We start from the raw sequence: 22413 nt of genomic DNA, 5'->3' as shown, positions 1-22413 counted from the left end.
TTAATCACATGCTTCTTTTTGAAGTTTCAGTTGTTGTATTATTCTCTTCCTTTACCCAATGAAACTCTATTGGCATGGGCGGAACAGTAGCAATGGTTAGCACTGCTGCCTCACAGCGCCAGAGACCAGGGTTCAATTCCGGCCTCGGATGACTGTCTGTGTGGCGTTTGCACCTTCTCCCCATGTCTCCGTGGATTTCCTCTGGATGCTCCAGTTTCCTCTTGCAGTCCAAAGATGTGTAGGTTAAGTCGATTGGCGATGAACAATGTTCGGGATTATGGGGATAGGGTGGGGAGTAGGTCTGGTTGGAGTGCTCTTTCGGAGGGTCAGTGTAGACTTGATGGGCCAAATGGCCCCCTTGTGCACTGTAGGGATTCTCTGAATCCTTTGCTGCACCCACTATTTGCCTTTATGTCACATTTATTTTGTACACTCTCCATCTCACACTTTAAAGATTTACAACTGCTGATCAATCAATCGGTTTTCCAACCATTCTGTGCTGTTAATTTGGACCAGATAACAATCTATGTCGCTGAACCATTTCCAATCAAAAGCCCTTATCCTCAACTCTCGTGTTCTATTTCACACTCACTCTGTATTGCGCTCATTATTATTCTTTCTTTCTTCATTCATTCATTGGCAAGGTCAGCATTTGTTGCCCATCCCCAATTGTCCTTGAATGGAGTGGCCTCCCAGGTCATTTCAGAGGCAGTTAAGAGTCAACCACATTTCTGTGGGTCTGGAATCACATGTAGGCCAGACCAGGTAAGAATAGCAGATTTCCTTCCCTCAAGGACATTAGTGAACCAGAGGGGTTTTTACAAAAATCGATTATAATTTCATGGTCACCATTACTAAGACTAGGTCTTCAATTCCAGATTTTTATTAATTTGAAGTTAAATTCCACCAGTTGCAGTGGCAGGATTTGAATCCGTGTCCCCAGAACATTAGCCTAGACCTCTGGATTACTGAGCCAGTGACATTACCACAAGGCAACCACCTCCCCGAATTCACTTCCCAATTGTTCAATTCATACAGCAGTATTTGCCAGACCTTCTTCTCTGAGAGTAATTGGATAATGCCCTTTTTCCGTTATTGAGGAAGGTTTTTTGTTTGATGAATATCACCACTCCCAGTCTCCTCTTCTGAAGGCATTGCTTTTTGCCTCTCTCGCCACACATCCAGTTGGTCAGTCTCTGTGCAGGGATATAGGCAGCAGTATCAACAGCACTGCCAAGACCAATTTTACCATTGTCCACACTGGCATGGACTGGCATTCAGCAGCAGAAAAACACAGACCACTCTACCTAAGTGGCCAAATATAGCTCCCTGGTGAAATTAGCGAATGTTGCACACCCTGTTGATGAAACCAGAGATCTCCAGATCTACACAGAAAAGTATAATGGGTATTGTTCACTTGGGCAGATATATGATAGTGATTCTGGTGGTGTAGGCAGTGCGTGTAGTGGAAGTTGTGGGATTAAGGTTAGAATAACGTTGATGGAGTTTGAGGATAAGGTTTCTCCGGGAAGCAGCAGTAATGACGTCAATGAGAGACAGGTTCGACGATGCCAAGTAAGAAAATCAGGGAAGTGAGATAGTCCAGGTACTGGGACAGGAGTGGATCAAAGAATGGTTCATAGACTTTGTGGATGAGAGGAATTGAACAAAAACTGGAGTGGGGAGGGAACTGCAGGTAAAACCTTCATAGTGTTTGAAGGAGGGGTGCAGACGTAATGAGGAAGAGTTAGAAATCAGACGGAACTGACTGCAAGGCCTCAATTTCAAGCACAAAGGAAATCATGATATTTTTGTTGATCCTGTCTTGAGTGGAGTGGAGATGTACAGGGAGAGAATGAGAGGCAGGGAGAGAATGAGGGGCATTCAAACACATAAAATACTTATGAGGCTTGACAGAGTCCCCTCTGGCTGTGGACTCTAGAACCAGGTCTCAGGATAAGGGGTCAGCCACTTCAGATTAGATGAAGAGAAATTTCTCACTCAAAAAGGTTGTGAATTTTTGCAACTCTTTACCCCAAAGAGCTGTGGATGTTTAGTCACTGAATATATTCAAACCAGGGAGTGACAGACCTTTGGGTACCAACGGAAGCAGGAGACAGGGTTGGAAAATGGAACGGGGGATTAGATCCGGCTGACGATTTAATCCTGTTCCTATTTCTTATACAAGGAGAAAGGGTTCTGGAGTTCACAGGTTTACGGTAAATGGCAAAAGTACCAGAAGCAATATGAAGAAAAAGAAACGTTACACAGAATTGTCATGATCTGGAATGCACTGCCTTGCAAGGTTGGTGTAAGCAGATTCAGTACTAACTGCCAACTGGAAATTGTGTGAACAGTTGAAGGTGCAATGTTTGCAGGGCTGTCTCATTTTAATGTTCACCCAAAAGAAGTACTCTACCACCATCTAGCGGAGTTGGTCATTAGTGCAGCGTTTTCTTTTGTATGGGATTAAAATCCACTCAACAGTGGATGATGAAGGATAATTTGGGAATGCTGATGTACAACCCTCGAGAATCTGTGTTCAATTTATATTTGTACAGCGCCGTTAATGTCATAAATCTGGTTGTTTTTTTTAAATAAATATTTTTATTCTCCTTTTTCACATTTTCTCCCGCATTTACACCCATCAAGAATAAACAATAATCAGCAAAATATGTCAATCCCCATAATAACAACAATCCCATCCGCCCACCAACCCCCAAACCTCAGCCCACATGTTTACATAAACAAATGACAAAAAGGAATCTGGGATTACCCATAGTCACCCTTACTCTACACAACCCCCACCCACCCCCCCAACTAATGTTCGATGTTATCCAGTTCTTGAAAGTGCATAATAAATAGTGCCCGTGACTTGTAGAACCCTCCGAGCTTCCCCTAAGTTCGAACTTAACCTTCTCAAGGGTCAAGTATTCCAACAGGTGACCCCGCCACGCCAGGGCACTGGGTGGAGAGGCTGCTCTCCATCCCAGCAGGATCCGCCTTCGGGCGATCAACGTGGCGAAGGCTATGATATCTGCCTCCGCTCCCGTTTCCAACCCTGGCTGGTCCGACACCCCGAATATGGCCTCCTGGGGACCGGGTCCAGTTTCACACGCACCACCTTGGAAATTACCCTAAACACCTCCTTCCAGTACTCCCCTAGCTTTGGACAGGACCAAAACACATGAACGTGATTCGCGCCCCCCCCCCGCAACGCTCGCACACATCCTCTACTCCTTCAAAAAATTGGCTCATCCTCGCCCTCGTGAGGTGCGCTCTATATACCACCTTCAGCTGTATCAGCCCCAACCTCGCACATGAGGTGGAGGCATTCACTCCGGAGCACCTCACACCAGACCCCCTCCTCTATAACCTCTCCCAGCTCTTCCTCCCACTTTGCTTTGATCCCTTCCAGTGGTGCCTTATCCTCTTTATCCTGTACACCGCTGACACTGCCCCCTTCTCCAGTCCTCTTGTCGTCAACGCCTCCTCCAGTCATAAATTTGGTTTAGCTGGTTTAGCACACTGGGCTAAATAGCTGGCTTTTAAAGCAGACCAAGGCAGGCCAGCAGCACGGTTCAATTCCCGTACCAGCCTCCCTGAACAAGCGCCGGAACGTGGCGACTAGGGGCTTTTCACAGTAACTTCATTTGAAGCCTACTTGTGACAATAAGCGATTTTCATTTCATTTTTCATCTCAAGATGCTTCACAAGAACATTATAAAACAAAATATAAAACCGAGCCGCGTAGCGTAGGAGGTATTGGAGTCTGGTTCAGCCTCAGATGTTTGCCAGGGAGCCAATGCAGGTTGAATGGGGTTTGGTGCGAAGTTGAACTAGTAGAATTTAGGATGAGTTTATTGAGGGTAGAATGAGAGGCTGGCCAGGAGTGTGCTGGAATAGTTAAGTTTGGAGGGAGTGGGTGTCGAGGGAGTGGGGTTTCTGGCTCTATTATTTATTTGGAGGAAGTTTCTGCTCTTGCAGCACTGGCAGGGTGACCAACCGTCCAGCATTTTCGATACTTCCTCAATTTGGTCTTTCGTCATGGGTCAGACTTTCCTGAAAACATTGTGTCCCCAGTTTCTTCTTTTGCCAGAGACTTTGTTTTTGTGCACATGTCTGGCCCGTAAAGTACACAGTTTTGAGTTCTGGGAACTCCTGTGACTAAACGGGTGGGCTGGTAGAGTGTAGCCCCCCCCACCACGCCCATCCTGCTCCTGAAGATACTCACTCTCCCCCCACCCCTCCCAAGCCAAAGTGTCCCTTAATTTTCTTGCCCTAATTGGCACCCTGAGATGTGAGGCGAGCAGCCTGATCATTTAAGAGACAGTGGAGGGGTTGAGATGTCGTGGTGGTGTGTCAGAGCTATGTAAAAACAAATGTTGTGCTTTCAGATGATGTTGTTGAGGAGCAATATGTAGATAAGAAATTGGAGGGAGCAAGGATAGATCTTTAGGGGGCAGCAGAGATAACTGTGGGAGTGGAATGAGAAGCCCTCGCAGGTGATACTCTGCCCACGATTAGATGGGTAAGAACGGAAAAAACTATTTGCTAACATTTCTGTGAAGTACCTTGGAATGGTTTGCCACGTTAAAGGTGCTATATAAATATAAATGTTATTGCTGCAGGAAAACACAAATGAAAATTCCTACTTTCTCTGTTACGGACATCAGTTACCTCAATGAACACAAAATTCACAGGAGAAAAAAAGGAATTCTTTTTAGCAGCAAGTCTCACCGAATCTATTGGAAGCTTACCTCCACACCATCCTCTCCAGTGTAGCCACAACGGGTCACCCTGCAACCTGGTACCCCAAACACAGTCATCACGGCACTCCACATGAAGGGTAGCTTGCAAAGGTCATCAGAGACACCCTCTTGCAGCACCCTCACTGCAGACGGACCTGAGCAATATAAAGAACAGCTCCATGTTATCTGGAAGGTTCCCGCACTCCCTGGCAGGGAAGAAAAATAATTGCAAGTTTGTTGCACCAAGCAAGATCCGAAAGGACAGAGGATACTGAGGTCCTTGAGACACCAGTATGCTTCACTGGGCATGGAGGCCTCAAGTTAAAGAAGGCAAGTTGATGGTTGGCTGGGATTAGAAAAAGACTTGCAATAGCCTTGGCTCAGTGAGTAGCACACTTGCCTCTGACTCAGAAGGTTGCAAAGACCACTCCAGAGATTTGAGCACCTGAAGCCAGGCTGATACTAATACTGGAGGAGTGCTGTACTCTAAAAGGTTGCTGTCTTTCCTACAAGACCTTTGACTTCTGAGGTGTAAAAGATCTCATGGTGCTATTTCAAAGATCAGCAAATTTCTCCCTGGCTTTTGTTGATACACGAGGAAGAATTAGTTAATTATGTTCAAGATTGACTAGTTTATTAAGTGAGGCCTTGGAGCTGAACTTGGATATCCTATCAATAGAATTTTCCAAGATTGTAACTGTTACAACCACAGGACTACTGTAACTGTGACCACATGACAGTTGAATGTTGCTAATACTGAATAGACGAGATTAGAAGGCAGCCTGCAGTAAAATAGACAGGAGAGAGGAAATAAATCTACCTGAAAAAATGTGTAAGGAGCAATTTATTTTGTTTAATTCAAAGAGAAGACTACATTTATTGTACTCTCTGCTGATAACACTTGTAAACTGACTTCATAGAAATAAAAATATTTAACCCTGAGCTATCGACCGGCTTTGTCAGTGCTCAACTGAACAATGCAAGTTTTCTTTAGTAGGCGTTCCGACTAAGATTTGTCCCATAACCACAATTGTTAAAACCAGATTATCAGTGGGAGCTTGCTGTGTGCAAACTGGCTGCCATTTTTTCCTACATTAAAACCATGTTTTTTTAATTTATTAGATGTGGGCGTCGCTGGCTGAGCCAACATTTATTGCCCATCCCTTGCCAGGTCATGTCAGAGGAAAGTTAAGAGTCAACCATATTGCTGTGGGTCTGGAGTCACATGTAGGACAGACCAGGTAAGGAAGGCATATTTCCTTCCCTAAAAGACATTCGTGAACTAGATGGGTTTGTATAACAATTGACAATGGTGTTGCCATCGTCATTATTAGATTTTTTAATTCCATATTTTTATTTAATTTAAATTTCACCATCTGCCATGATAGGATTCGAACCTAGGTCCCAGAGGATTAACCTGGTTCTCTGGATTACAAGTCCAGCAACAATACCACTACATCATTGCCGCCCCTTCCCTTTTGCTCTCTACATTTCAGAAGTAATTTGTTGGTTGTAAACACTTTAGGATGTTTTGAGGTGGTGAAAGGTAATAAGAAAAGATTTATTTCTCTTGGTTTATGGTGAACTCTCAGATACTTGGTTATTCACCTTAAAGAATCCAAATGGAGTCTCTCTGGGGTTTACATTGGAACTTTGCATCGTCCAGGTGACTGCCTGACAGGAGAATGGTAAGCTTGATTGTTCGGTGTCTGGATGGAGTGGGCGGGCTGGTTGATCATGGACGAGATTTTCTGCACGCCCCCGCGGCATGTTTTGTCACAGTGGAGGCAGCTGGCCATTGGCAGGCAGTGGGAACTTCTAGTCCCACTGCTGTTAACGGGGTTTTTGGCCGAGGATTCTGTCAGCGGGACCAGAAGATCATGCCAACATGAATGGCTGGAAAATTTCTGCCCATGTTTTTTTATACTGCCCTCTGGTGAAGCAAAGATATCTTTCAGTTCCTCCTGCTCTGCAAGATTTTCCTGAAGAGGGTGGGTCAGTTGCTAAGGCTGTGATCTCTGCACTCATGGGTCGAAATGTGATTCAGGGGCACTCAGGTAGCTATGGAATGAGCTCCTATTTACCTGAAATGCAAACCGCCCCTCCTCAGGAGAGAGTAATGCGCACCCCTGCCTTCCAGAAGTTGGAAGTTTAAACATGCAGGAAGTGCAGGCGGGAAATCTGTGACCACTAAACATTGAAGCACAATCAGTCAACCATCCCTCCTCCACTTTTCAAACCAGATTTAATACTGCACTGCGATGAGATGCTGCTTGAAGTCAAAGAGATGAGAAGACACCCGCTCTCCAGGAAGTCTCACCCTGCAAGATTTGGTCCCGACATTGCTTTGTACTCCCAGGTTTAGCATCAACACAAAACTAGCAATGCTTTACGCGGATGCCAAATCGCAATGATGGATGTGAAGACGCAGGAAACAGAATCACATGACACAGGTCAACTGACTGATTTTTGTTTTGCTTCTTGGGAATGCATCTAGATGAGATGTTAAAGTGAGGCCCTGTCTGCCCTCTAGAGGGGAGGTCAAAGGTTCCACAGCCATCTTTTCAAAAAAGAGGATGACAGTTCTCCCTGGTGTTCTGGCCAATGTGATCTCTTAATTAGCATCATCGGGACAGATTCAGACAATGGGTCATTGACCCAGAAGTGCCATTTCTGTTTTTTGCTTCATGGAAGCTGCTGATTTACTTTGTATTTCTTTTCTTTTTTTTAAAAAGAGTACACAATTATTTTTTCCAATTAAGGGGCAATTTAACGTGGCCAATCCACCTAACCGGCACATCTTTGGGCTGTGGGGTGAAACCCACGCAGACACGGGGGGGGGAATGTGCAAACTCCACACGGACAGTGACCCAGGGCCGTGATTCGAACCCAGATCCTCAGCGCTGTAGGCAGCAATGCTAACCACTGTGCCGCCCTTACTTTTTCCTTCCAGCATTTTCTATTTTAATTTCAGATTTTCAGCATACGCAGTATTTTACTGTTGACGTACCACAGGCTTTTGGGAGCTTGCTGTGCCATTTCGCACATTATACTTCAGTTGGAATTAATTGGTTGTAAAGCACATTGGGGTATCCTGAGCTGGTGAAGGGCATGATATAAATGAAAGTTCTTTATTTATATTACATTTTCATTTATTTTGAAAGAAAAATAAATGGTTCATGTATAATTCTGTGGCTCTCCTGTGGTTGTCTTTGTGGATTGGTTGGGCCAGTATCTGTAAACGGGGAGGAATCTTGAGAGTGGAGAGTGCACAGGCAAGCGCAGATATTAAACTGTAAAAATTAAATGTGTGACTCAATCAGCACCCAACGAAAGATACAACTTTGACTATTCTAGATTGTTCCGCGGCGGTATGGAGAAGGGGTCACCTTGCATTGCAATCAGTCCCGCCTCCAAAAACTCCAGGTCAACGTCATTCCCAGCAGCTTTAAACTCGGCCAATTTTTCCTAGGGAGAGAAGGAAGGCGATAAGCATGGCAATAAGCACAGACCCACACCTCTGAGGATGAGGGCTCCTCATTTAACATTCCCAGCACTAACCTGGCTAATCCAAACCACCAGCCTGGTCCCAGGAATATGAATATGCTCAAGATTGGCATCAGGTTGAGGCAGGGTTCAGCAGCACCATCTGCAGACTGTGTGAAAGCCCCATACTCCATTATCAATCAATCCCAACAACTTTCCTTAATGCATTGTTGAATAGACAATGCAGCCTACCAAAAAGAGCAGCCCAACTCAAAACAACAAAAATTACCCTGCTTTCTATTTTTTTTAAATTGATAACCAGATTGGGATGCACTGTCTAAGCAGGGACAATTCAGGAGTTCTCAAAGCTATGATTCCATCTGGATGTGTGCAGCTTAGCACTGAACTGAGCAGCAAGTTCACATGCTGAGACATCAGCCACTTCATTGTGTGTGTACGTTTCCACATTCATGATGCATACAGGAAAGCCAACCTACATTCATGTGAGCAGAGTCCTTGTCAGCACAGCCAGCATTCGACACGATGTATAGGTATCCATCTGATGTCCGAGTCACAATCAGGTCATCCTTTATCCCTCCCTTCTCATTGGTGAAGAGTGACAGCATACCCTGAACAAAACAAAAAGTGAAGGATTTTTGTTGAATGACACATTGATGCCGCGGAGCAACCCCTGAAGTCAAGCGGAACATCCACGCACAGATTAGAGAAGTGGTGGGCAACCTGCAGCCCGGGGGCTACATGCGGCCCATCAAGGTTCTGAGTGTGGACCACAATATATTTTGTTGCCCATGCTCAGAGTTTCCACATTCCGTTGATTTCCGGCTGTGTAGTTTTTTTCCTACCGGTATGACTGAAGTGATACGCACTTAAAGCAAGAACAAGTGAAGTGAGGTGGGTGTTGATTGCTCACAACATTGACTGTGAGAACCATGCACTCCCCCCATATCCAGTCAAAGTGTAAATTTTTTGTTTTTGTTTTTACCATCTGAGGTTGATGACAGTTCTATTACTCCATGAATGATTAAGCTTGTTATGAAAGATTTAGCGAGTACTAAATGCATTCAATCTTGTTCAAGGGTCATGGTTGTAACTGTGCCAGATTTCAATCTTGTGGCCCACTGAGATGAAGGAGGGTCGCCATGTTGCCCACACTTTGGCCTAGGTTGCCATCACTGGACTGGAGGCATCAATAAGCATGAATGCGCTCACCAGTGTGAAACCAGTTCCTGACTCTTTGGTCCTTGGGTTCCAAAAGTTTTCTTCTTCTAAGTAAACCCAAATTTGTTCCCGCCAGCTCCCCCCCCCACTTCGCCTCGCCCCAGGAGACCGAATAGACCGAAGAATGGAATGGGGGTTTAGACAAACCTACGAGTATACTTTGACTAAGGTGAATCGATCTCGCATGATTCTAAGTTTAGTATTAACTGTTCTATGAGTGTGCTTAATGTTGGCATGCAATTCATGCGTAGCAATCAGGAGCATAAAGCCTGAGAACGGTGTTTCCCCCTCCCTAATCCATGAGGTTGAGGATAATCACAGAATCAGATTACAAACAGGACAGAACAGGAGACAAACACAGGGTCTTGTGTTCTGTGCAGCTTCAGGCATTGTCACTAGAGGTGTTAGCCATGGCTCAGATGGCACCTCTCTTGCTTCAGAAGGTTGGGGGGTTCAAGTCTCACTCTTGAGGGCTGAGTATTAAATCTGCACCAACATTCTCATGCAGTATCGAGGTAACGCTGCAAGGTGTCTTTCAAATGAGACATTAACCCATGGCTCTGCCTGCCCTCTCAGTGGATGTAATAGATCCCATGGCATTATTTGGAGGTCCCCAGGTTCCATCAACCAACTTCATTAAGATTGATCATCTGACAACTAATCTCATTGCTTATTGTGGGATCTTGGTGTGTAAATGGGTTGGTACATGTTCTGCAGTATTAGTGTTTCATGAGTACTTCAGTAGCTATGAAGCGATCTCCTGAGGTTTTCAAAAGTACCATTTAAGTACAAGCTCTGCCTTTCACTGTCATGGTCTGAAACAGAACAGCACATAAGACATGGGAGTAGAAGCAGACCATTTGGCCCATCAACACTGCAATGATTGTAGCTTTATTTTTGTCCTGCATTTTGGTATATGTGGTAAATTAGTCGACGCTGTCTATTTGGACAAGGTAAGAGTTGGGATTTTCTTTTGCAATGATGGTTCTTTGGGGTTTGTGTGTTTTACACTGAAGTTGTGTGTTAAAGGGGATTTCTTTGTTTTCCTGGGACTGGGCAGGGGAGAGGGGATTGGAGGGGAGTGAGGCCGGGGCATGGGCCTCCACATTGGCTAGTTTAAGCTGGCCAGTGAACGGGAGTGTGGTGGGGGGAGGGGCTGCGGCCATCTGAGCTTAGTAGAACAGATTTTGATGAGCCTAGGAGGGGTTAAAAGATAGGGGTTGGGACCGATACTGGGTTAGCTGTTTTTCGAGAGGAAGTGAGGGGAGGAGTCTGGGAGGGTGGTGGAGGGGGTTCTACAATTCATGGGTGTCATTCATTGTATACTCTCGGGGATTGGATGGCCTTGAATATTAGCGGGGAGGGGGGAGAGGAGATGGACTATATATATTAATGGTGACTATGGGCGATTCCTGATTCCTTTTTGTTTTTTATTTGATGTTTATGTTGTCATGCGGGCTGTTGTTTGGGGTTGGTGGGAGGATGGGATCGTTACTTTTAATAAGGGGATTGGCATTGTATTCGTTACCGTTTACGGTTTGTTGGTGGGTGTAAATTTTGAAGAAAATATGAAAAAGGAGAATAAAAAATATTTTTAAAAAAACACTGCAATGATGTTACTGTGAAAAGCCCCTAGTCGCCACATTCCGCCGCCTGTTTGGGTACAAAGAGGGAGAATTCAAAATGTCCAAATTACCTAACAGCATATCTTTCGGGACTTGTGGGAGGAAACCGGAGCACCCGGGGGAAACCCACGCAGACATAGGGAGAACGTGCAGACTCCACACAGACAGTGACCCAAGCCAGGAATCGAACCTGGGACCTGGCGCTGTGAAGCAACAGTGCTGGCCACTGTGCTGCCGTAGTGCGCGTCTGTTAAAATAAATTTAGAGTATCCAATTATTTTTTTCCAGTTAAGGGGCAATTTATCGTGGCCAATCCATCTACAGTGCACATCTTTGGGTTGTGGGGGTGAGACCCATGCAGACACTGGGAGAATGTGCAAATTCCATTCCAACAGTGACCCAGGGCCGGGATCGAACCCGGTCCTCAGCGCCGTGAGTCAGTAGTGCTAACCACTGCGCCATCAATACGCCCGAGTGCGTGTGTTTTGATGAGAGAAATTTGATCCGCACCTGGTTGTCCTTGAGCTCAGTGATGTCCCCGACGACCAAACTCTCCAAGAACTTCACTCGATCCTTTCCCGTCACCTTGCTCTGAAACAAAAGACACACTCAGACTGAACACTATCCTTGCACAGCAGCCACAAGAGCTTCAACTATGTCAGAGATTAAATAAAACATTGTGTTCTCAAAACTGGAAGTGGATTGCAGATGCAAGGTGGAGAACATGCAGGGCAGCACGGTAGCATTATGGATAGCACAATTGCTTCACAGCTCCAGGGTCCCAGGTTCGATACCAGCTTGGGTCACTGTCTGTGCGGAGTCTGCACATCCTCCCCGTGTGTGCGTGGGTTTCCTCCGGGTGCTCCGGTTTCCTCCCACAGTCCAAAGATGTGCAGGTTAGGTGGATTGGCCATGATAAATTGCCCCTTAGTGTCCAAAATTGCCCTTGGTGTTGGGTGGGGTTACTGGGTTATGGGGCTAGGGTGGCGGTGTTGACCTTGGGTAGGGTGCTCTTTCCAAGAGCCGGTGCAGACTCGATGGGCCGAATGGCCTCCTTCTGCACTGTAAATTCTATGATAATCTATGAAACATGGAGGGCAGCACAATAGCACAAGTGGATAGCACTGTGGCTTCACAGCACCAGGGTCCCAGGTTCGATTCCCCGCTGGGTCACTGTCTGTGTGGAGTTTTCACGTTCTCCCTGTGTCTGCGTGGGTTTCCTCTGGGTGCTCCGGTTTCCTCCCACAGTCCAAAGACGTGCAGGTTGGGTGGATTGGCCATGATAAATTGCCCTTAGTGACCAAAAAGGTTAGGAGGGGTTATTGGGTTACGGGGATAGGGTGGAAGTGAGGGCTTAAGTGGGTCGGTGCAGACTCGATGGGCCGAATGGTCTCTTTCTGCACTGTATGTTCTATGTTCTAACCACCGAACATCTCCTGCTCCTTCCTGAGGACTGAGCAACAAACTGAAATTTTAAAAGTCCACTACATGAAACTATACTTTTGGAGTGGGCTTTATTTTAAATATATACATGTGGATGCTGGTTTGACCTCAAGCAAAATCCCAGACCAACCTCAGATCTCCACTGTTTGACCCTGGTCTTCAAACTTCCAGACAGGTATTCTACCCCAGTGTCTGTTTGACGTACTCAATCATTTCAGTCCAAATCTACCCCTACAACTCTCATCTTAGTACCTGGCCCCTTTCTCCAGAATCTTCACCGGCACTCAACCCTCCAAGATAGTGATGGTCACCCAATTTTGGCTTCTTGACCATCTTGGAGTTAAATGGTCCTGCAATTGGCAGATGTTCAATGGCTGGCTAGGCCCCAAGCTCTGGAATTCCCTCCTTGGACCGCTCTATCTTCACCACCACCCCTTCAGTCCAGTTTTTTGGCTGTCTGCCCCAATATCTCCTTTTGTGGTTCAATGCCAAGTTTTACTTTATAAAGCTTGTGGAAGCCGCTGGGGGCATTTTATTACATTAAAGGGGCCATATAAATAAAAATAATTGTTGTCATTGCACTATCTCAGTCTGAACCTACCCCCATGAACTCCTATCCAACGTTTTGCTATCTCAGTCCAAACCTGCCTCAATAATCCCAATTCACTTACTTGATCAACAGAGCCTCAAATACTTGTGTCAAACTTTGTTTGATACCGTTGTTGTGAAGCACCTTGGGGTATTTTACTATATGAATGCAAGTTATTGATTGATTGTTCCATATTACCACTTCAGAGGGAAAAAAATGTTTAATTCTGGAGTCTCACGGGTTTATTGCACAGAATCACAGAAGGCCATTTTGTGAAAGTGCCATCACCTTTTGGCCAGATTTCTGTTCAGTCCGCGATGTCGATTCATCAGGATTTGAGACAAGTTGAACATAACTCCCTAACTTTAATAATAATAATCTTTGTCACAAATAGGCTTACATTAACACTGCAATGAAGTTACTCTGAAAATCCCTAGTTGCCACACTCCGGCGCCTGGTCGGATACACTGAGAATTCAGAATGTCCAATTCATCTAACAGCACGTCTTTGGGGACTTGTGGGGGGAAACCAAAGCGCCCGGAGGAAACCCACGCAGACACGGGGAGAACGTGCAGACTCCGCACAGACAGTGACCCAAGCCAGGAACCGGATCCTTGGCGCTGTGAACAACAGGGGTAACCACTGTGCTACCATGCCACCCCTTTGAAAGCTGTGCTATTAATAAAACCGTTTACTTTGTTAAACACTCTCTCAACCTGCCCTGTTAGCTTCAATAATCGGTGCACATGTACACCCAGGTCCCTCTGCTCTTGAACACACTAATGATTTGTACCCTTCATTTTACATTGTCTTGCCGCACATTTCCTCCCAAAATAAATCACTTTGCACAATTCAAATTTTATCTGCAACTTTTTCATACTTGTCAACAACTCCGGGGTTATGGCAAATGAGTACTGGTAGGCCACCTCAAGAATGGAGTCCACCAGCCTCTGTTGCTCCGCCTTCGCTGTCTTCACCATGTGCACTTTGTAGGAAATTATCTCCTCCCTGATGACCACCTGAAGGGCTTCCCACAGCGTAGATGGCGAGATTGATTCACTTTTACTGAATTTAATATATTCCCAATGGCGGTGCACATGCATTTACAGAATCTCTTCTCTGCTAATAATGCTGTATCCAATCTCCATGTCGGATGCTGGGAGGGACCTGATTCTTGTGCCAAATCAACAAAATCGACGACATGGACTGAAATCACAATTGGCAAGTAACCCACCGCCTCCATAAAAGGGAGGAGACACCTAACCACCACAAAGAAGTCAATACACCAGTATATCTGGTGCACACGGCAGAAAAAAGAAAAATCTTTATCACCTGGGTGCAAAGAGCGCCACGTATCTGCGCCCCCGCCCCAACCATCTGTTCCATGAAAAACAACAACGCCTTGGCCACCCTTGATGGAACCAGAGATGTGGGCCTGGACCGATCCATCCTGGGGTCCAGAATACAGTTTAAGTCACCACCCAAAATAAGCTGATTTGAATCCAAATCGGGGATGGAGGCAAGCAGTGTTTTAATAAAATCTGTATCTTCACAGTTTGGAGCATAGATATTAACCAGAAACACTGAAGTGCCAACCAATAGCCACAGGCAATAACATGTCTACCACTGGGGTCAGCCAAGATCTTAGAGGCAGAAAACTGAACCGTTTTATTGATTAATATTTCCGCACCCCGCTGCCACATCCTGGCACTACCATCTAAGCCCAAATGAAAATCTTGTCTGGCCCCTGACCAGCAAATGAATCTCCTGCAGAAACACCACTTCGGCATTTAAACTCTTATGGTGAGCAAATACCCTTGGCCTTTTCACTGGGCTATTCAACCTCGACATTCTGGGTGAGCAAACGAATTGGGGGCCTTCCACCTCCTGCCTCGACCTGGAGTCAGCCATTTCCACCAAAAGGGATTATCCAACAGTTGCATTGAAAGTACAGCAACCAGGCCTTCCTAAGATGGCCGCCAAACCCACTAACAAGATTAAACAAAGAAAAATCTGCAGTCACCATCAACAAACTACCCCCCCCCCCCATCCCACCCCCCAATCCCCATCCCACTTCATCCTCGTCCTCAAGACAATACTGCACCCAAATACGCACGCCGAACATAAACAACTAAAACCTATTTCTAATAACCCTAACCACAAACTGAACAAAAACACTACACTATTTATCTAAAACAGAACTACTATAATGAGCCGTAGTCAACCCCTCAACGCCACTCCTGTTGACTAACTCTAGCTAGCAGGACGGCTCCCACCCAGGATGAAGAAAAATGCATATAGAAAAAAAAACACATCATATAAAAATCCCTTAAAACATAGTAATCCAAAAAGGAGCTATATATTTTCACAACAATTAGAACAAAAATCCACATGACACTAAACCCCTGACCTAAGCCTAACTTATAAAATATTTAACCCCAACAAGAACAGAAAAATGCAAACATGATCAACATACCCATACTCAAAATTCAAAAACCTCAATCAATTCTCACCCAGCCCATGCTTCTTTACAAAGGAATCCGGCGCTCAAAGGTCACTCTTAGTCGCATTAGGTACACCGCCCCAAACTGGAATCCCCTTTTGTAAAGGGTGGCCTTTGCTTTGTTGAACACTGCCAGCTTCTTCGCCAGCTCCGCTGCCACATCTTGGTAAAACCCAACAGCATGGCCTTCCCATTTGTAGTCGCGATGCTTCCTTGCCCCATCTCAGGACCCTCTCTTTTTCTTTGAAGCTCTGAATCTTCACAATTACCGCTGGCGGTTGTTCATCAGGATGAGGTTTCAGTCGGAGTGTCCAGTGGGCTCGTTCCAGCTCGGGAGGGGATGCAAGTCCACCCTCCCCCACCATCTTCCCAAACATACTCGGTGCGAGTTGGGCGTTCCATAACCTCTGGCAGTCCCACAATTCAAATGTTTTGTCTCCAGGGTTCTCCAAAACATTCATTTTAGCGATTTATTCACAACAGCCATCAGAGACATCTCAGCTTCCAGAGAGGAAATCTGGTCATTATGCCTCGAAAAGGCCACATCCATGCCTTGTACCGTGGTTCCATGTGTTCTTACCATTTTGTTGGTCCTCTCCAAAGCCAAACGGATGGAAACCAAGGCCTGTTCCATCGACACAACCCGCCAGTGTTTGTCAGATTCTGTCGCCAAAGTGCTCGTAAGCATCTCAGCTGATAGTGGAGTGGTCGGAGTCCCAGGGGTTGCCTCCGTTTCTTCCTACCGATGATTCCGAGGGGCCTACTACTCTGTCGGCAAACTTCTGCTTTTAGCAATTTTTCCTCTGGATTTTCTGGGCATTTCACCTATGTAGATTCCCTATCCCATTAAATATGTGGGTTTTTAAACAAAAATATCCCCCAAAACTAAGCGAAAAGGGCTAATAGTGCAATACCCTAGCAGGAGCCACTGCATAATGCCACTGGAAGTCCAGAATGCAAAAGATAATCACCGCCTTCTTTTCTCTGGTCCAAAGGGTCTTCTTTCAGCATCCTCACCTCCAGCAATAAGTGTGAGGAGCTCATAGACTACTGTCACTGCGATTTAATTAATCCGATCAGCTGCCTCTGCTACATTCCTCCCTTGACACCTGGTCAAACCTCTCCTAAATCTCATCCGAGCCCCAGATTTATATATTTCTCTAATTTTTGTTCTAACTCTCTCCTCATACCCTGTCTGAGCTCATCTTACCCATGAGACCCATTGCTTGTGTTATATTCAAGAAAGCAAGTTGGTGAACTTCCGGGTGCGGCGATGACCAGCTGAGTCGCACGTTTCGGCACCTCCCGTTGGAACGGACTTTTGGGCTCTTATTAGGAGCCCCAATGGCAATTTTTGACGGCTAAAACCATTGTGCGGTGAAATAGAAGGGAATCCCCCCGGATATATATGGAGAAAGAAGAGAGTAGTGGCTGGATTGCAGAGGATCCTCAGGCGCAGCGGCAAGGAAGGGAAGCACGAAGCAAGATGGCGGCAGAAGGAGGCCGTTCTGTGTGGGGCCCGGAACAGCAAGAGTTCCTGCGGCGCTGTGTGGAGGAGCTGAAGAAGGAGGTGTTGGCCCCGTGCTACAGGCGATTGAAGGGCTAAAGGAGGCACAGAAGACCCAGGAGTTGGAGCTTCGTGATGTGAAGGCAAAGGCTGCTGAAAATTAGGATGAAATACAGGGCCTGGTGGTGAAGACAGAGACGCACGAGGCACTGCATAAAAGGTGTGGAGAGGCTGGAAGCCCTGGAGAATAACTCGAGGAGGAAGAACTTAAGAGTTTTGGGTCTTCCCGAAGGTGCAGAGGGGGCGGACGTCGGGGCAGATGTGAGCACATTGCTTCACTCGTTAATGGGACCGGAGGCCCCGACGGGCCCCTTGGAAGTGGAGGGAGCATATAGAGTCCTTGCGCGAAGACCAAAGGCAGGAGAAATACCTCGAGCCATAGTGGTGAGGTTTCACCGCTATAAGGACAGGGAGATGGTCCTGAGATTGGCGAAAATGACACGGAGCTGCAGGTGGGAGAATGCGGTGATCCGCGTGTACCAGGATTGGACTGCGGAGGTGGCGAGAAGGAGGGCGAGTTTCAATCGAGCCAAGGCGGTGTTACATAGAAAGAAAGTTAAATTTGGAATGCTGCAGCCAGCGAGACTGTGGGTTACACACCAAGGGAAACATTACTACTTCGAGACGGCAGAAGAGGTGTGGACATTTATTGTAGAGGAGAAGTTGGACTAGACTGGAGAGAGAAAGAGCTTCTGTAATAAAGTAGTGGGGGGATTGTATGGGACGGGGAAGGGGGGGGGAAATTTTCTCTATTCCCCTCGTTGGGGGGGGGGGGGGTATGGTGAACTGTGGGCGCCGGTGGGGAAGGAGAGGGGGAAGGAGAGAGGGAGCTGCGCCATTAGGGGCGGGGCCGAGTGGGAAACACGGGCTTTGTTCCCGCGCTATGGTAATTGCGGCGGGAAAGGGAGCGCAGGAAGGAGGGGCCTTACACAATGGGGGGCCAAGGATAAACGGGGGAAGCCGAGGTCAGCCAGAGTTTGCTGACTTCTGGGAGTAACATGGGAGGAGTAATTACGCTAGAGAGGGATCTAGCGGAGGGGGGGGGGTTAACTGGGTTGCTGCTGCTAAGGGAAAGGGGGAGCTGTTATGGGGCGGGGTGGTCGGGACGGGAGGACACCGTCGGGGGGACAAACGGGAGCGTGGGAACCGGGTGAGGAGCTGGTCTAAAAAAGGGGATGGCTAGTCGACATGGGGGGGGGGGGGGGGGGGGGGGGGGGGGGGGGTAAAGAGGCCCCCGACCCGGTTGATCACGTGGAATGTGAGAGGGCTGAATGGGCCGATTAAGAGGCCAAGGGTACTCGCGCACCTAAAGAAATTAAAGGCAGATGTGGTCATGCTACAGGAGACACATCTGAAACTGGCGGATCAGGTCAGATTACGTAAAAATGGGTGGGACAGGTATTTCATTCGGGCTTGGATGCGAAAAATAGAGGGGTGGCTATATTAGTGGGGAAACGGGTAGTGTTTGAGGCGAGGACCGTAGTAGCGGACAGTGGGGGTAGATACGTGATGGTGAGTGGCAGATTACAAGGGGAAGCGGTGGTTCTGGTAAACGTATATGCCCCGAACTGGGATGATGCAAACTTCATCATCCGGACCTGGAGGCGGGAAAGTTGGTAATGGGGGGAGATTTCAACACGGTGCAGGATCCAGGGCTGGACCGGTCCAGGTCTAGGACCGGGAGGAGGCCGGCAGCGGCCAAGGTGCTTAAGGACTTCATGGAGCAGATGGGAGGAGTAGACCCCTGGAGATTCACTAGGCCCAGGAGTAGGGAATTTTCCTTCTTCTCCCATGTCCACAAGGTGTATTCTCGGATAGACTTCTTTGCCCTGGGAAGGGCACTGATCCCGAAGGTGACAGGGACGGAGTATTCGGTCATAGCCATCTCGGACCATGCCCCACATTGGGTAGATCTGGTAGTAGGAGAGGAAAAGGAACGGCACCCACTCTGGAGATTAGATATGGGACTGTTGGCGGATGAGGGGGTGTGTGTAAGGGTGAGGGGATGTATCGAAAGGTACCTGGAGATTAACGATGATGGAGAGGTTCAGGTGGGAGTGGTCTGGGAGGCACTGAAGGCAGTGGTCAGAGGGGAACTGATTTCCATAAAGGCCCATAAGGGGAAACAAGAGAGTAAAGAGAGGGAGCGATTGTTGAGAGAAATTTTGAGGGTGGATAGGCAATATGCAGAGGCTCCGGATGAGGGACTGTACCGGGAAAGATGAAGGTTGCATACGGAATTTGACTTGCTGACCACGGGCAGAGCAGAGGCACAATGGAGGAAGGCACAGGGTGTACAGTATGAGTACGGAGAGAAGGCGAGCCGGTTACTGGCCCAATAATTGAGGAAGAGAGGGGCGGCGAGGGAGATAGGTGGGGTGAGGGATGAGGAGGGTGAGATGGAACGGGGAGCGGAGAGGGTGAACGGGGTGTTTAAGGCATTTTATGAGAGGCTGTATAAGGCTCAACCCCCGGAAGGGAAGGAGGGAATGATGCACTTCCTGGATCAGCTGGAATTCCCGAAGGTGGAGGAGCAGGAGAGGACAGGATTGGGAGCACAGATTGAGTTGGAGGAGGTGGTAAAAGGGATTGGGAGCATGCAGGCAGGGAAGGCCCCGGGACCAGATGGGTTCCCGGTGGAATTTTATAGGAAATACATGGACCTACTAGCCCCGCTTCTGACGAGAACCTTTAACGAGGCCAGGGAAGGGGGGACGTTGCCCCCGACGATGTCAGAGGCGACGATATCGTTGCTCCTGAAGAGGGACAAAGACCCGCTGCAGTGCGGGTCTTACAGGCCTATCTCCCTTCTGAATGTAGATGTCAAGCTCTTGGCCAAGGTGATGGCGACGAGGATCGAGGATTATGTTCCAGGGGTGGTTCACGAGGATCAAACTGGGTTTGTCATGGGGAGACAGTTGAACACTAATATACGGAGGCTGCTAGGTGTGATGATGATGTCCCCGCCGGAGGGAGAGGCGGAGATAGTGGTGGCGATGGACGCTGAGAAAGCATTTGATAGAGTGGAGTGGGATTACCTGTGGGAAGTGTTGAGGAGATTTGCATTTGGATAGGGGTTTATTGGGTGGGTTCAGCTTTTATATAGGGTCCCGGTGGCAAGTGTGATCACAAACAGGCAGAGATCTGACTACTTCCGTCTATATAGAGGGACAAGACAGGGGTGTCCCCTGTCCCCGATACTGTTTGCGTTGGCAATTGAGCCACTGGCCATAGCGCTGAGGGGCTCTAGGAAGTGGAGGGGAGTACTTAGGGGAGGAGAAGAGCACCGGGTGTCATTATACGCGGATGATTTGTTGTTGTATGTCGCGGACCCAGTGGAGGGGATGCCCGAGATAATGCAGACACTCAGGGAGTTTGGGGAATTTTCGGGATATAAACTGAATATGGGGAAGAGTGAGCTGTTTGTGATGCACCCTGGGGAACAGAGCAGGGGAATAGATGATTTGCCGCTGAGGAGAGTAACAAGCGATTTTCGGTACCTAGGGATCCAGATAGCCAGGAACTGGGGAACCTTGCATAAGCTTAATTTAGGAAGATTGGTGGAGCAGATGGAAGAGGATTTTAGGAGATGGGACATGGTGCCCCTGTCACTGGCGGGCAGGGTGCAGGCGGTCAAAATGGTGGTTCTTCCGCAATTTCTTTTTGTGTTCCAGTGCCTCCCTGTGATGATTACCAAGGCTTTTTTCAAAAAAGTGGATAAGAGCGTTATGAGCTTTGTGTGGGCTGGGAAGACCCAAAGAGTGAAGAGGGGGTTTCTGCAGCGTAGCAGGGATAGGGGGGGACTGGCACTGCCGAGCTTAAGTGACTATTATTGGGCCGCCAATATATCAATGGTATGCAAGTGGATGGGGGAAGGGGAGGGAGCGGCGTGGAAAAGACTCGAGATGGCATCCTGTAGGGGAATCTGCCTGCAAGCATGAGCGACGGCGCCTTTACCATTCTCCCCGAAAAAGTACACCACAAGTCCAGTGGTGGTGGCAACACTGAAAATTTGGGGGCAGTGGAGACGACATAAGGGAGTGACGGGTGCCTCAGTGTGGTCCCCGATAAGGAACAACCATAGGTTCGTCCCGGGAAGGATAGATGGGGGATTTAAATCTTGGCAGCGAGCAGGAATTGCAAAATTGAAGGACTTGTTCTTAGACGGGACGTTCGCGAGTCTGGGAGCACTGACAGAAAAATATGGGTTGCCACCTGGGAATGCATTTCGCGATATGCAAGTGAGGGCATTTGTGAGGCAACAGGTGAGGGAATTTCCGCAGCTCCCGGCGCAAGAGATCCAGGACAGAGTGATTTTGGGGGCATGGGTGGGTGATGGTAGGGTGTCAGATATATATAGGGAAATGAAAGATGAGGGGGAGACGATGGTAGAGGAGTTGAAGGGAAAATGGGAGGAGGAGCTGGGGGAAGAGATTGAGGAGGGGCTGTGGGCAGATGCCCTAAGTAGGGTAAACTCTTCGTCCTCGTGTGCCAGGCTCAGCCTGATACAATTCAAGGTTCTACACAGGGCGCATATGACGGGAGCAAGGCTGAGTAGATTTTTTGGAGTGGAGGATAGGTGCGGGAGATGCGCGGGAAGCCCGGCGAATCACACCCACATGTTTTGGTCATGTCCGGTATTGCATGGGTTCTGGGTGGGTGTGGCAAAAGTGCTTTCAAAGGTGGTGGGGGTCTGGGTCGAACCAGGCTGGGGGTTGGCTATATTTGGGGTTGCAGATGAGCCGGGAGTGCAGGAGGAGAGAGAGGCCGATGTTTTGGCCTTTGCGTCCCTAGTAGCCCGGCGAAGGATTCTACTTATGTGGAAAGAAGCTAAACCCCCGGGCGTGGAGGCCTGAATAAACGACATGGCAGGGTTTATAAAATTGGAGCGGATAAAGTACGCACTAAGAGGTTCGGCTCAAGGGTTCACCAGGCGGTGGCAACCGTTCCTTGACTACCTCGCAGAACGATAAGGGAAATGGAGAAGGTAGCAGCAGCATCCCGGGGGGGAGGGGGCGGGGAGGGGAGGGCCCACGCAGGCCCTCAGGGGTTTCCTATAGTTGTTTGTATATTAGTTATTTATACTGGCGTGTGGGACTTTATTGTCTTGGAGAGTTATTATTTTGTTGTTGGCAGTTGCCGTTTAGTTAATATATTATTTATTTGTTAAAAAAAAAAACGGTCATTATTATTTATATTGTTTTAAAGTT

The 22413-nt window shown here is 47.6% G+C and overlaps 1 protein-coding gene across 1 annotated transcript in view; it reads right to left on the bottom strand.

Annotated features, from left to right (window-relative positions):
* The window catches only part of amt (aminomethyltransferase), a 52327-nt gene that overhangs the window by 13500 nt on the left and 16414 nt on the right, over positions 1–22413 (bottom strand). Inside the window, exons 3-6 of the mRNA XM_072472085.1 lie at positions 11612–11692; positions 8735–8866; positions 8141–8219; positions 4761–4906 (exon numbers count right to left, since the gene is read on the bottom strand). Of these exons, the coding sequence (XP_072328186.1) occupies positions 4761–4906; positions 8141–8219; positions 8735–8866; positions 11612–11692 (438 nt within the window). The remainder of the gene's footprint in view (positions 1–4760; positions 4907–8140; positions 8220–8734; positions 8867–11611; positions 11693–22413) is intronic.

The sequence above is a fragment of the Scyliorhinus torazame genome, chromosome 13 (genome assembly GCF_047496885.1).
Source record: "Scyliorhinus torazame isolate Kashiwa2021f chromosome 13, sScyTor2.1, whole genome shotgun sequence".
Lineage (NCBI taxonomy): Eukaryota > Metazoa > Chordata > Chondrichthyes > Carcharhiniformes > Scyliorhinidae > Scyliorhinus > Scyliorhinus torazame.
The sequence above is the reverse complement of the archived record's forward strand: the minus strand, read 5'-3'. Positions and strand labels throughout refer to the sequence as shown.